We start from the raw sequence: 12811 nt of genomic DNA, 5'->3' as shown, positions 1-12811 counted from the left end.
GAAGGGTCTTTCAGTCCCTACACTGTTTGATGGTCCCTTCAACCACGGACGAAGGATAAGGAAACACCATAATTGCTAAGCATATGGAACATTTATCATGATTAGGATTCAGAAATTCCACTAGCAATCGCTTTCACAATTGTTTACAAACTCCCCATGGTGGAGGATTTTTCTTTTTCTTTTTTTTTTTCATTTTTCTTTTTTCTTTAGTCTTGGCACGTGCATTTGTATGAACAGTACGCGTAGCCATTGATGTCGTAAAAATGCACATGTCATGGTGAAGGAGTCATTGAAATTGAGCCAATCACCAACAGTGAAAAAGCATGCGTCCAGCAGTGATGGTGAAACGATTATTTGCATTTCCAAAAATGTTGCCACTGTCGGCATACTTTTATCTGTTTGATAGCAAATGATCATCTTCTAATCTGCACATATGGTTTGATTCTCAAAGTCGGAAAGTTGATTAGATAATTCGAATTAATTTATTAAAGCTGCAGGTCCCTCCACTTGTGCCTTTCAATCTGGTTCAGACATTGGAAGCCATTAACAGAAAAAGACATAAAGTTGAGGATAGGATTTAATTTATTATGATTTTATGAACAGCTTCTTGTCTAGGAAAAACCTTACTCCCCTCTGTCTAGGGTCGAGTCTCGAGTGCTTCGAGGTTTCGATGAGTTATAAATCTATGGGCAGCTGTTTTTAATTAATTAAAACAGCGCATTCCACTATAGTCTCCATGTGCTTGAATACCCTGGTGCGATTATCAGTAGTCAAATCTATGGACGCCCTAATTTTTACACCTTGCAACAAAAGGGAAAGGATATCTAAGCCACGAATCTTAAAATAAAGGAATGATCATCATCTCCAGCTTTTGAAATTCAAAGGTTCCTCTTTCTCTCAACAGATTGCTTTCTTAATTGAGCAAGCAGTCAAATAAAAGAACAAACGCAATATGCATGCATATGAGAGGTTCCTAGTAAAAGGAGGAGCATTAATCTTATAAACAACTATTTTTTTTCCGGTCATGTCTTCGACTATGGAAAGAGGAGCTGAGGGAGATCAACATGTGGTTTTTGAAGCATGTGTTAGCATATTAATTAATTATTCTCAAATACTCTTGTCTTGACAGAGAAGCAACCTACAGGCACGGAAAACTTCAACCATAAAAGTTCGGAATATTGACAATAAGAAAAGAGGGAGAAGAAGAAGGAAGCAGAAGAACCAAAAGAAAAGGAGTATATGCTAGTGAAACTATGTGTGCATAAAGCTAGCAGCCACATGGCAAAAGAGAATATAGTTTTGATGTCTAACATACAAAGTCAATAGGGAAAAGTTGAGGCTGCTGCCACAGCGCCACTGTCATTGGAGTGTTTCCAAACGTACGTACCATTTGAATTTAGTCTGATTTGTTGGTAATGGTGGATTTAAAATGTAGGTTAGAATATATTCGGTGATGGATCAATTTTGTCCTTGTTATAATTAACATTTACTTTAGTTAGGTAAAATTCACCGTATCTATTACTTGTTCGAAGTCATAGGTTGTCATCCATGGGAACTAATAGTGGGTTGTATCAGTGGGGGGTTAGTGCTAATTTATATAATTAGGTTGAGGAAAAAGAAAAAGAAGAAGAAGAAAACGAACGAGAAGTGGTCCCTTACACCGTTTTATTCAGTAAGTTTCGATCTATTTATGTTTGTTTGCCAATGATAGAACAAGGTCCAGAGATCTGTTGTATGATATGGGCTCAAGGATTGTTTCATCTTGAGGAATAAAATGTGATTTGCTGCTTGCCTTGGAGAGATGCGTTGATGCCTAAACTGAGAACTTTGGGAAACTGTGTCAAGCTGAAACTTAGATTTAATTCATCAGTGACTCGACTCAGTTTTATTTCTGATGATCATTCAGTTGACATTCACGCTTGTTTATTAAGCAAACATGATCTGGACAACGAATGCAAGACACTTCCATATGGGCTTTGTGAATCTAAATATTCTTCGTCAGATCGTTAGCTTCTCATGAATAATTTAGCAACGTGCATGAGCGACATCTGAATTGATTCAAAGCCTTGCAAGTTGCAAGAGATGACCTTCGTCTCATGCACCCATCCTTCAAAGATTCCATGGACTTTAGAGACTTTTAAAGCCAAGAGGTTCATCTTCCGAAGCATTGAAAGGGCCGGGGTTGGCAGGGAGCATTGCTCTGTAAAGATCGGGGCGCTTGGGATCTATATATTGCATGATTGGTCCTGCCCCAAGACTTTGGTCGTGTTCGAATAGTCGAATACTTCACTTGAATTAGCCCAGATAATTGACTCCTTTTCAATCCATTATAGAAAAGTATTTTAAAATAGATCACTGGAAATTATTCTTTACAGTATTGATTTATTAAAAACAACCTCTTCAAGGAAATTGAGGTTCTTTTAAAAAAATAGTGAGCATCTACTGATTTGTAATTATATTTATAATTTTTATACGAAGTTTTTTTTATAATTAAAAAATTTATTTATTTAAACATTGAATATTTAATTCAATAATAACATCGAATATTTGCTACTTAATTTTCAAATAAGAAAACTTCATTATTAAATTAAAGAAAAAGAGATGATGTGTATAATCTTTTCAATCCCATTTACGGAAGGCAGACCTATATGATTAGGCCGTGCTCTGGGCCACGGGAACATCTTTTGTGGCCCATTAAGTGGCGGCGGCCCAATATCATTAGCAGCCGATGCCCGATTGAAGGACGAGTCAAGATGGGCCATCTTAGCCCTATTTTATGAAGTAAGTCTTCTTTTCCGACCCGTTATTCTCCAGAGCCATCTGCTCTGCCATATTTCATCTCCTTCTTCCTCTCTGGTAAGGAAAAGGAAATAGAATTTGAGATCTTGGAGAGAAAAGAGACAGACACAGAGACAGAGACGGAGACAGTGGCAAGCAGCGTAGCAAAAACGTAGGCCATGGAGGAATCAGTGCGGGAAGTGCTTTACGAAGCACGTCGTCACGCCTCCAGGCCTTTCACTTCCAATTATCCTCCTCTTCCTCTTCAACAGGTCCTCCTCTTCCCTTCATAATCCTCTTTCATTTTGGCTTTTCGTTCTTCTTATAAATCAACTTAATCTTCCAATTTATTCTTTTCACCTTTTTTTTTCTCTAAATTCAGTCAAATGAAACTGATAAAGGCGGTTTCTTATCATTTCTTTCCGTTCGAGGTATACTAGATTTAAACGCTTTAATTCAATTGTGATGTAATTAGTTAATTTTTTTAGTATAATGCAAGTAGTTACAAAGGCTTTATTATTATTATTTTTTAATTTCTTTCTTGGGGTCTTTTATTGGTTGAAGGTATAAGTCAGCTTAAAGAGAGATGGACGGGATACAAGAATCCGAAGAAAATGAAAAAACCAGTGTCTTTATTTATATCCCCGAGAGGGGATCGTGTCGCTGTTGCTGCTGGAAATCAAGTAACAATTTTGCGGAAGGACGATGATTACCAGGAGCCATGTGGCATTTTTACTAGTAAGATTTATTTTGTATTTATGTTCATTATTATTCTGATGACTATATATTTGAACTCTTTGGTTAATTGAATATCCCTGGAGATTCAGGCAATTTACATACATAGTAAGGAACTCTTGATGATTACAAGAAACGAGTTCTTCTTATAGGATGCCACTCATCCTAGGTTATGGCTTGAGGCTGAAGAAAAGAGTAACTGGTTAAAGTTAAATTTGTAAATTCCTTATAGAATCCAAGAGTTACTGGTTAAAGTTAAATCTGTAAATTGCTCATAGAATCCATTCTTTATAGTTTATAACTGTTTTCAACTTGATTCCATGCATCAGGTAGCTGCCTTGTTTCATGTACATGTGGAGCTTGGTCCGAATCTCATGATATTCTGGGAATCATTGATGATGCTGATGTAATTTATTTTATTAAGGCAAATGGTGAAGAGATAACAAAGATTACAAAGAGGCATCTAAAAGTATCTTCAACAATAATAGGACTGATTGCACAGGATGATTCTGATGTACAGCAATCTTTCTTGTAAGCTTTTGTTTCCCATTATTTTTCCCTCTTGCTAGTCTTCTTTCCTGTCATGAACACATATAACAATCTTTGGTTCATGGTCGGGTAGCCTGGATTTCGAAATTTATGTTTGTAAATGCCATAAAAGGTGCAGAATTACTGCATGCATGTAATTAATGGACTTGTTTTCAGGTGCAGCTTCACCGTTCTGACTTCTGATGGAGCTTTACATCATATTGAGATCAGTCAAGAGCCAAGTGCCTCTATTTCCTCCATAAACAATAGTGGCTTAGCTTTAAAAAGGCAATTCCCTCAGAATGTTTTCTGCTTTGACTATTATCCAGATCTTTCTTTGCTTCTTGTTGTTGGTAGTGCTGTCGGCAGCTCAATTACTGCTACTGGGAAATCTGGTATAGTTTTATACTTCATTTCCCTTGTCCTTAAATGAAAACTTAGACTTTGAATTTAAACAGTCTTTATGCAGTTATGTTGTATGTCTCAAATCTTCTAGACTTTGCTTGCAAGTATTAGATTGAATCAAAGAAACATCTGTATCTGTGTATCAGTTTTGTATGGTAAAGGATTGGGATGAGCAGAAGGATTTTAACCTTCTTCACCTTTTAAAGTTTCATAGTGAATGCTTCTTTCTATCTTTCTTTCCAGGATCCTGTTATCTTTCTCTTTGGCATAAACGTGAGGATTTGGTTTTGGAGCCATTAGCCTTTACTCAGTTTGAGGGCCTTTACTGTGAACAAAAAGATTATGCAGGTCATCTGGCCTACCCAAAGGTGTTAATCTCAACCCATGGTGATTATATTGCCACTTTAGATATGAATGGACGTTTGCACATCTTTAAGCTGGATAAAGAAAGCTGTTCAGTTACGAACTTTGCTTTTGGAGGGGGAGCTAATTCTCAAGTGACTGATAAACTGTTAAATGGATGCTCAGAAATTTTAATTGACATTGTAGATTTTACTTGGTGGTCTGACCACATTCTCACTCTTGCAAAACGAAGTGGGTTTGTCTCTATGCTTGACATCCTTAGTGGTCTGAAACTAATAGAGGATGAACCTGTATATTCTATGCCTGCTCTAGAAAGGGTACAGCGGTTTAAAGGATATCTTTTTCTTTTAGAGACTTTATCATCTGATGATAGGTTTGGTTTATCTAATAGTAATAGAAGAACAAATCATAGAGAGCAAACTTATGAAGATGGATCCAATCAATCTGACATTTCTAGGTTGCGTTGGAGTTTGATATCATTTTCAGAGAGATCAGTTCCTGAAATGTATAAGATTCTAATTGGTAATTGCAAGCATCAGGCTGCCTTGGACTTTGCTGATCGTCATGGGTTGGATAGGGATGAAGTTCTGAAGTCACAGTGGTTATGTTCTGGCCAGGGAATAAATGACATAAATACATTCTTGTCAAACATTGAAGATAAAGTTTTTGTGCTTTCAGAATGTGTAGATAAAGTTGGACCAACAGAAGAAGCAGTGAGGGCTTTACTTGCATATGGCCTGCAGTTAACTAACCAGTACAAATTTTCTGAATCAAACAACCAAGAATGTGGTGAGATTTGGGATTTCCATGTGGCTAGACTTCAGCTTTTGCAATTCAGTGACAGGTTGGAAACATTTCTTGGGATAAACATGGGCAGGTAATGTGCTTTCCAGTTGCTAGCAGTTACTTCCCCTGCATTTAGTTTTGGCTGTGTAGAGGTTTTTACAGCCTGATTGTTTTCTATTGATTGACCCCTTAATGACATAGGCTTTTGTAGGTTTTCTATGCAGGAATATAGAAAATTCCGTGTTATGCCAATGAATGAAGCAGCTGTTACACTTGCTGAACATGGAAAAATCGGGGCTTTAAACCTCCTCTTCAAGCGTCATCCTTATTCACTGGCTTTCTTCATGTTAGATATTTTGGCTGCTATTCCTGAAACAATTCCTGTGCAAACATATGTGCAGCTTCTTCCTGGTGGGTCTCCTCCTGCAAGTGTTGCTTTGAGGAAAGAAGATTGGGTTGAATGTGACAAGATGGTAAGTTTTATTAATAAATTACCTGAGAACCATGAGATTGGTACTCAAATTAGAACTGAACCTGTTGTCAAGCGGTTGCTAGGATCGTTTTGGCCTTCAACAGATGGACTTGCAGTTTGGTATAAGCATAGAGCTAGAGAAATTGATTCCTGCAGTGGGTTGCTAGACAACTGCCTCTGCTTGGTTGGCTTTGCTTGTCAGAAAGGTATCTATGAGTTGAAGCAGTTTCATGAGGATATCTCATACTTGCACCAGCTGGTTTATGCTGATGAGAATGATGGTGAATTAAGTACCAGTATGAGTCTTGTTGCATGGGAACAATTGTCTGACTATGAAAAATTTAGAACAATGCTTCATGGGTGCAAAGGGGAAAATGTGGTTGAATCATTGCGGAATAAGGCAATTCCATTTATGCGTAAAAGGTCCAACAGTGTAACCTTGGGTACCCAAGAGCAGGTTGCAGATGGCCATTCTTCGGAAAATCATACCATGGGTGAGTCATTTCTGGTTAGATGGCTGAAGGAGATTTCTTTGGCAAATAAATTAGATGTATGCTTGATGGTCATTGAGGAAGGGTGCAAGGAGCTCCAAAGCAGTGGCTTCTTCAAGGATGAGGTTGAAGTTGTAGATTGTGCTCTGCAATGTGTATATTTATTTACAGTCACAGATAGGTGGAGTACCATGGCTGCAATATTGTCAAAGCTTCCACATAAGCAAGGTAGTTTCTACCTCAGATGAATAAATTTTGCTTATTTTGAAATCTATTGTTTTTTTCATCACTAGTCAGCTTCAGATATTTGTTCAAAGTGTGAAAGGACTTTGGATGAACTATGAATTTCATTTCTTCTTGATAATGCCATTACATTGTGTAGAGACTGGTTAGGTCCTACGATACTGGATGATATGAGGGGTATTTTAAAGTCTTTTAGTTTAGGAAAATTAGGGTATATAAGGTTTTATTTAGGTCTATAAGGGAGATGAATAGTTTTAAATTCGTTAAGATTTTCGAAGAGACATCTGCTTTCTCCTTTTCATCCTTATTGTTTTAAGGGTGATTTCTTTTCATTTCCCTACCTAGATCCCCTACTTCTTTGATTCTGTGTGCCTTTCTAATTTTCAGGCCTCAGTTTTGTAGCACTGATCTTTCATGCTCCATCTATAATTAATTTTACAGATTCTGAAATATGTACTGGCAACCTTGATCAAAGATGCAAAGTGGCAGAAGACCATATTGAAGCAGGGAGGCTTTTAGCGTTTTACCAGGTTTGTCACACTTCTATGCTTTTATCACTACAAATGTGGGACATGGGTTCTCTTTTTGAATTATTTCCCTCTTAAGCATCAGTTTTAGGTGTTTATCTGCAGAGCTGAATGCTATGGGAAGACTTAGACAATGACAGTAATTCATTTTATGCAGGTCCTAAAACCAATGAATTTTTTCTTAGAAGCCCATTCAGATGAAAAAGGTGTAAAACAGATTATTCGCCTCATACTTTCAAAATTTGTTCGACGACAGCCTGGCCGATCAGATAATGATTGGGCAAACATGTGGCGTGATATGCTGTGCTTGCAGGGGAAGGCCTTTCCTTTTCTCGACCTTGAATATATGTTAATTGAATTCTGCAGAGGACTGTTGAAAGCAGGGAAGTTTTCTCTTGCAAGAAGTTACTTAAAGGGTACAAGTTCAGTTGCTTTAGCAACTGAGAAAGCAGAAAATCTTGTTGTTCAAGCTGCAAGGGAGTATTTTTTCTCAGCTTCAAGTCTGCATTCCTCAGAAGTAAGTTTGCAGTCAGTTCACGCTCTGTTATGGTTTAGGACAAACAGGAATGACATAATAAGTTCTAATTCTGGTAGCTTCTTCCTAGCAAATTTAACTTACGTCATGTATGATTCATCTGTTGTGATCATTGAAATGAGTAGAGTCCCTGTTTAACTGAATTTAGCTCTCACTTCAGCTATGAGTTGATGACAACATAAATTCACGTTTGTGGTTCAACGATGTCAGAGTGAATGTCTTTAACTACTGATTGTTCTTCTTGTTTGTCATTAAAAAACCAAAGAATCATTGATTATGTTGCCGTAACTTGTTTCAGATCTGGAAGGCAAAGGAATGTCTGAATTTATTTCCAAGTAGCAGAAATGTTAAAGCTGAGGCTGATATTATTGATGCACTTACTGTTAAACTTCCAAACCTTGGAGTGACTCTTCTACCTATGCAATTCAGGCAAATAAAAGATCCAATGGAGATTATTAAAATGGCAATCACAAGTCAAGCTGGAGCTTATCTACATGTTGATGAACTAATTGAGGTTGCCAAACTTCTTGGATTGAGCTCTTTGGAAGAAATCTCAGCTGTTGAGGAAGCTATTGCTAGAGAAGCTGCAGTTGCTGGTGATCTGCAGTTGGCCTTTGATCTCTGCCTTGTTCTGGCCAAAAAGGGTCATGGTCTTATTTGGGATTTATGTGCTGCAATAGCAAGGGGTCCTTCTCTTGAGAATATGGATATAAGTTCTCGAAAACAGCTACTGGGTTTTGCTTTGAGCCATTGTGATGAGGAATCAATTGGTGAGCTGCTCCATGCATGGAAAGATTTAGACATGCAAGGCCAGTGTGAGATTTTGATGACGCTGACGGGGACAAACTCTCCGAATTTCTCAGTTCAAGGTTCATCGGTTATTTCACTTCCAGGCTACAGTATTCAAGATATAGTTGACTTGAAAAATTCATCTGAACTGGTTGAAGGGTTTAACAGTGTTGATCAAGAAATTCATTTCAATAGTATTAAAAATACACTTTCTCTTGTCGCCAACAACCTGCCTGTCGAGAATGGGGCTAATTGGGAGCTGCTTTTGCAAGGAAATGGAAAGATTTTAACTTTTGCTGCTATACAACTTCCATGGTTGCTTGAATTAACTAGAAAAGCGGAGCACAGTAAGAACTTTACTTCTGGCTTGATTCCTGGAAAGCAATATGTTAGTGTAAGAACACAAGCTGTGATAACTATTTTGTCCTGGTTGGCAAGGAATGGTTTTGCTCCCAGAGACGATCTGATTGCTTCTCTGGCAAAATCAATTATAGAACCACCAGTTACCGAAGAGGAAGATGTCATCGGTTGCTCCTTCCTGTTAAATCTTGTGGATGCCTTTAGTGGAGTAGAAGTAATTGAAGAGCAGCTAAGAACCAGGGAAAACTACCGAGAAACTTGTAGTATCATGAATGTGGGAATGACCTATAGCATATTACATAATAGTGGAGTTGATTGTGAAGGTCCTTCTCAGAGGAGGGAGCTGCTCCTCAGGAAGTTTAAAGAGAGGAATAAGCCACTTAATTCTGGTAGCAGACTTTAGTCCTCTAGTTGCCTGCTTAAATTAAGACTGCATAATTTTGCTCACGCTATCCTACATGTGCTTCCATGAGATGATGTGCTTATTTTTTCTCCTTTTACTTGTTTCCAGATGACATAAACAAGATCGATGAAGTACACTCCTCATTTTGGAGGGATTGGAAACTGAAATTAGAAGAGAAAAAGCGTGTAGCAGATCATTCTAGATTGTTAGAGCAAATAATTCCTGGGGTTGAAACTGCAAGCTTTTTGTCTGGTGATGTCAGCTACATTGAGAGAGTTGTTTTTACTCTAATTGAATCTTTAAAATTGGAGAAGAAGCACATTTTGAAGGATTTGTTGAAATTGACCAATACCTATGGCTTGAACCGAGCTGAGGTACATGGGCATGCATGTATATTTTTCTCAACTTATAATGGTAGATTATAATGTCAAACCCTTTTAAGCCTTTAAATGACACTTATGTTTTTGACTTTTGCAGGTAATACTTCGGTACTTAACTTCAATCCTTGTTTCTGAGATTTGGACCAATGATGATATCATGGCTGAGATCTCAGAAATTAAAGGAGAAATACTTGATTATGCTGCTGAAACTATCAAAACCATATCCTTGATCGTATACCCTGCAGTTGATGGTTGCAATAAGCAGCGCCTTGCTTACATATATAGCCTCCTCTCTGACTGCTATAAGCAGTTAGAGCAAAGGAAAGAACCTTTACCAATCATACTCGTAGATCAGCCACATACATTTGTTATTGGGTTATCTCATTATTACAAGGTTATTGAGGAAGAATGTAGAAGAATTTCCTTTGTTAAGGACCTAAACTTCAAAAATATTACAGGATTAGGTGGTTTGAATCTGCAGTCTTTCAGTAGTGAAGTCTATGCTCACACTGATGAATTTAGCTTAGAAGGTTTGTCTAAAATGGTAATGACTTTGGTCAGCATCTATAGTGATCCAGTACCTGAGTGTCTCATATCATGGCAGGATGTCCACAAACATTATGTTCTGCGTTTATTGACAACTTTGAAGGATAGAGTTAGAACAGAGTTTAGCACTAACAACCCTGAAAACTTTCAGAATATAACCAGTGACCTTGAGCAGATCTATGACTTGTCTGGAAAGCATATCAAACTCTTGGAACCTTCACAGGCATTGGACATTACGAAGCAATATTTCAGTGTAATCATACCTCCACATGGTGCTTATGAGAATATGCCTGATAACTCAACATGGCAGGACTGCCTCATCTTCCTTTTGAATTTCTGGATCAGATTGACTGAAGACATGCAAGAATTTACTTCCAGTGAGATTTCAGTAGAAAAAACCAGGTTCCACCCAAATTGCTTAATGAGTTGTTTAAAGGTTCTCATGAGGTTGGTGATGGAGGACTCTGTTTCTCCTAGTCAGGGCTGGAGCACCATTATTGGGTACATCAACCATGGTTTAAATGGTGACCTTTCTGCTGTTATTTTCATTTTCTGCAGAGCCATGATATTTTCTGGTTGTGGTTTTGGAGCCATATCAGAAGTATTTGTTGAAGCACTACAACATCATGCAACCACTCCAAATGCACCTGCTGACACCGAGTTTCAGGATCTTCCCCATCTCTATTTAAAAGTACTAGAACCAATTTTACAAGATTTGGCTAGTGGACCTCAGGAACACCAAAAATTGTATCTGTTGGTGTTGTCATTGAGCAATTTGGAAGGTGATTTGGAGGAGTTGAAGAAAGTCAGGTGTGCAGTTTGGGAAAGAATTGGCAGATTCTCTGAAGATTTGCAGCTTGCTAGTCATGTTCGAGTTTATGCCCTAGAGCTTATGCAATTTATCACAGGTAATACCATGAAGGGTTTATCTTCTGAGCTGCAGCTAAATGTTCACCCATGGGTAGGGTGGGACGATTCACTCTGTGGAAGTAACAAGACTCAGAGCACTACCAATGAAGGGTTGCGTGAGCAAACAGATACTTCCAGCAGGTTTACAAGTACTTTAGTTGCACTCAAATCATCTCAGCTTATGGCAGCCATCTCTCCTGGCATTGAAATTACCTCTGATGACCTCTTGAATGTTGAGACAGCAGTTTCTTGCTTCTTGAAATTGTGTGAAGTTGCCAACGCAGCTTCTCATTACAATGTTTTGATAACCATTTTGGAAGAGTGGGAAGGGCTTTTTGTGATTAAGACAGAAGAGGTAGCCTCTGCAGCATTTTCTGATGCAGAAAATAACTGGAGCAATGATGATTGGGATGAGGGATGGGAGAGCTTTCAGGAAATAGAACCTTCGGAGAAAGAAAAGAAAGAAGACTTACTTTTGGTTCATCCTTTACATGAGTGTTGGACAGAGATTTTAAAGAGCCTTGTTAAAGCATCCCAATTTAGAGATGTGTTAAAACTGATTGACCAGTCCACTGCAAAATCTGGTGGAGTATTGCTTGATGAAGGTGGCGCAAGGAGCTTGAATGACAGTGTACTTGGAGTGGATTGTTTCATGGCTTTAAAGATGATGCTTTTATTGCCTTACGAAGGTTTGCAGTTGGAGTCTCTGAGTGCACTTGAAAACATGTTGAAACAAGAAGGTACCTCTAACATGATTGGCAGCGACCATGAGCTCTTAATGCTAGTCCTGTCCTCAGGGATTCTATCAACTGTTATCAACAAATCTTCTTATGGCACTGTTTTCTCTTATGTCTGCTATTTAGTAGGCAACTTCTCTCGCCAGTTCCAAGAAGCCCAATTGTCAAAGCTTGGAAAGAAAAGAAGCAATGAACGTGGAAACAATGAGGAAGACACCTTATTTCTATTCGCAAGAATCTCGTTCCCCATGTTCATATCAGAGCTTGTCAAGTCAGAGCAGCAGGTGCTAGCAGGATTTCTTGTTACAAAATTCATGCACACAAATGTTTCTCTCGGCCTCATCAACATTGCAGAGGCCAGTCTTAGAAGATACTTGGAAAGGCAACTCCAGGTACTAGAACACGACAAATTTGCCCCTGAGGAAATGGGTTCTTGTGAAACGTTAAAGAACACAGTTTCAAGCTTGAGAGGCAAGCTGGGGAATTCGCTTCAGTCTGCCTTGTCATTACTTCCTAGGAATGAAAGCAGTAGTAGATAAGAAAAGCTTTGCTGAGGGAGAGCTGTCAAAAATTAAAAGAAGACAATTGTGTTACAGATTGCAGAATCATGTTGTGTAAACCGGCAAGACTGTCCTAAAAGTTTGGAGGGAAAATTTTTTTATTTCTTCCATTTCCTTCTGGAAATATTTCCCCATTCGAAACAAATGAGCTTTTGTATACCAGACATTCTGTATATGTTTTCGATTAGTACACAATCTTTACATAGTCTCAGAGATCCAAACATGAGCGAAGTTGTTTTAATAGTAGTGTTAGCGTCATGGAGG

At 38.2% G+C, this 12811-nt stretch overlaps 1 protein-coding gene across 2 annotated transcripts; it reads left to right on the top strand.

The window, feature by feature from the left end:
* The first annotated feature begins 2824 nt into the window (after nt 1–2824).
* LOC110415498 (neuroblastoma-amplified sequence protein) lies at nt 2825–12773 on the top strand. 2 transcript variants are annotated; one of them, XM_021427179.2, is made up of 12 exons: nt 2825–3050; nt 3161–3209; nt 3343–3516; nt 3843–4044; nt 4225–4436; nt 4690–5686; nt 5807–6786; nt 7243–7331; nt 7486–7845; nt 8162–9401; nt 9524–9789; nt 9893–12773. In XM_021427179.2, exons 1-12 carry the CDS (start codon nt 2958–2960, stop codon nt 12524–12526), a joined length of 7296 nt encoding a protein of 2431 aa, XP_021282854.1. In that variant the 5' UTR covers nt 2825–2957; the 3' UTR covers nt 12527–12773. The 2 variants fall into 2 exon arrangements, with proteins under 2 accessions (XP_021282854.1, XP_021282848.1); XM_021427173.2 differs by having other exon boundaries at nt 4219–4436.
* The last annotated feature ends 38 nt before the right edge of the window (nt 12774–12811 follow it).

Source organism: Theobroma umbraticum, unplaced genomic scaffold, assembly GCF_002168275.2.
Source record: "Theobroma umbraticum cultivar Fairchild unplaced genomic scaffold, ASM216827v3 scaffold_30.0, whole genome shotgun sequence".
NCBI lineage: Eukaryota > Viridiplantae > Streptophyta > Magnoliopsida > Malvales > Malvaceae > Theobroma > Theobroma umbraticum.
This window is presented reverse-complemented; position numbering and strand designations above follow the sequence as displayed.

Bases quoted from the DNA above. Each gene is read 5' to 3' on its own strand.
- LOC110415498 (XM_021427173.2), top strand. From the start codon at position 2,958: ATGGAGGAATCAGTGCGGGAAGTGCTTTACGAAGCACGTCGTCACGCC. The intron at 3,517-3,842 runs GTAAGATTTATT...TCCATGCATCAG, and splicing joins GCCATGTGGCATTTTTACTA to GTAGCTGCCTTGTTTCATGT. The intron at 4,437-4,689 runs GTATAGTTTTAT...CTTTCTTTCCAG, and splicing joins TACTGCTACTGGGAAATCTG to GATCCTGTTATCTTTCTCTT.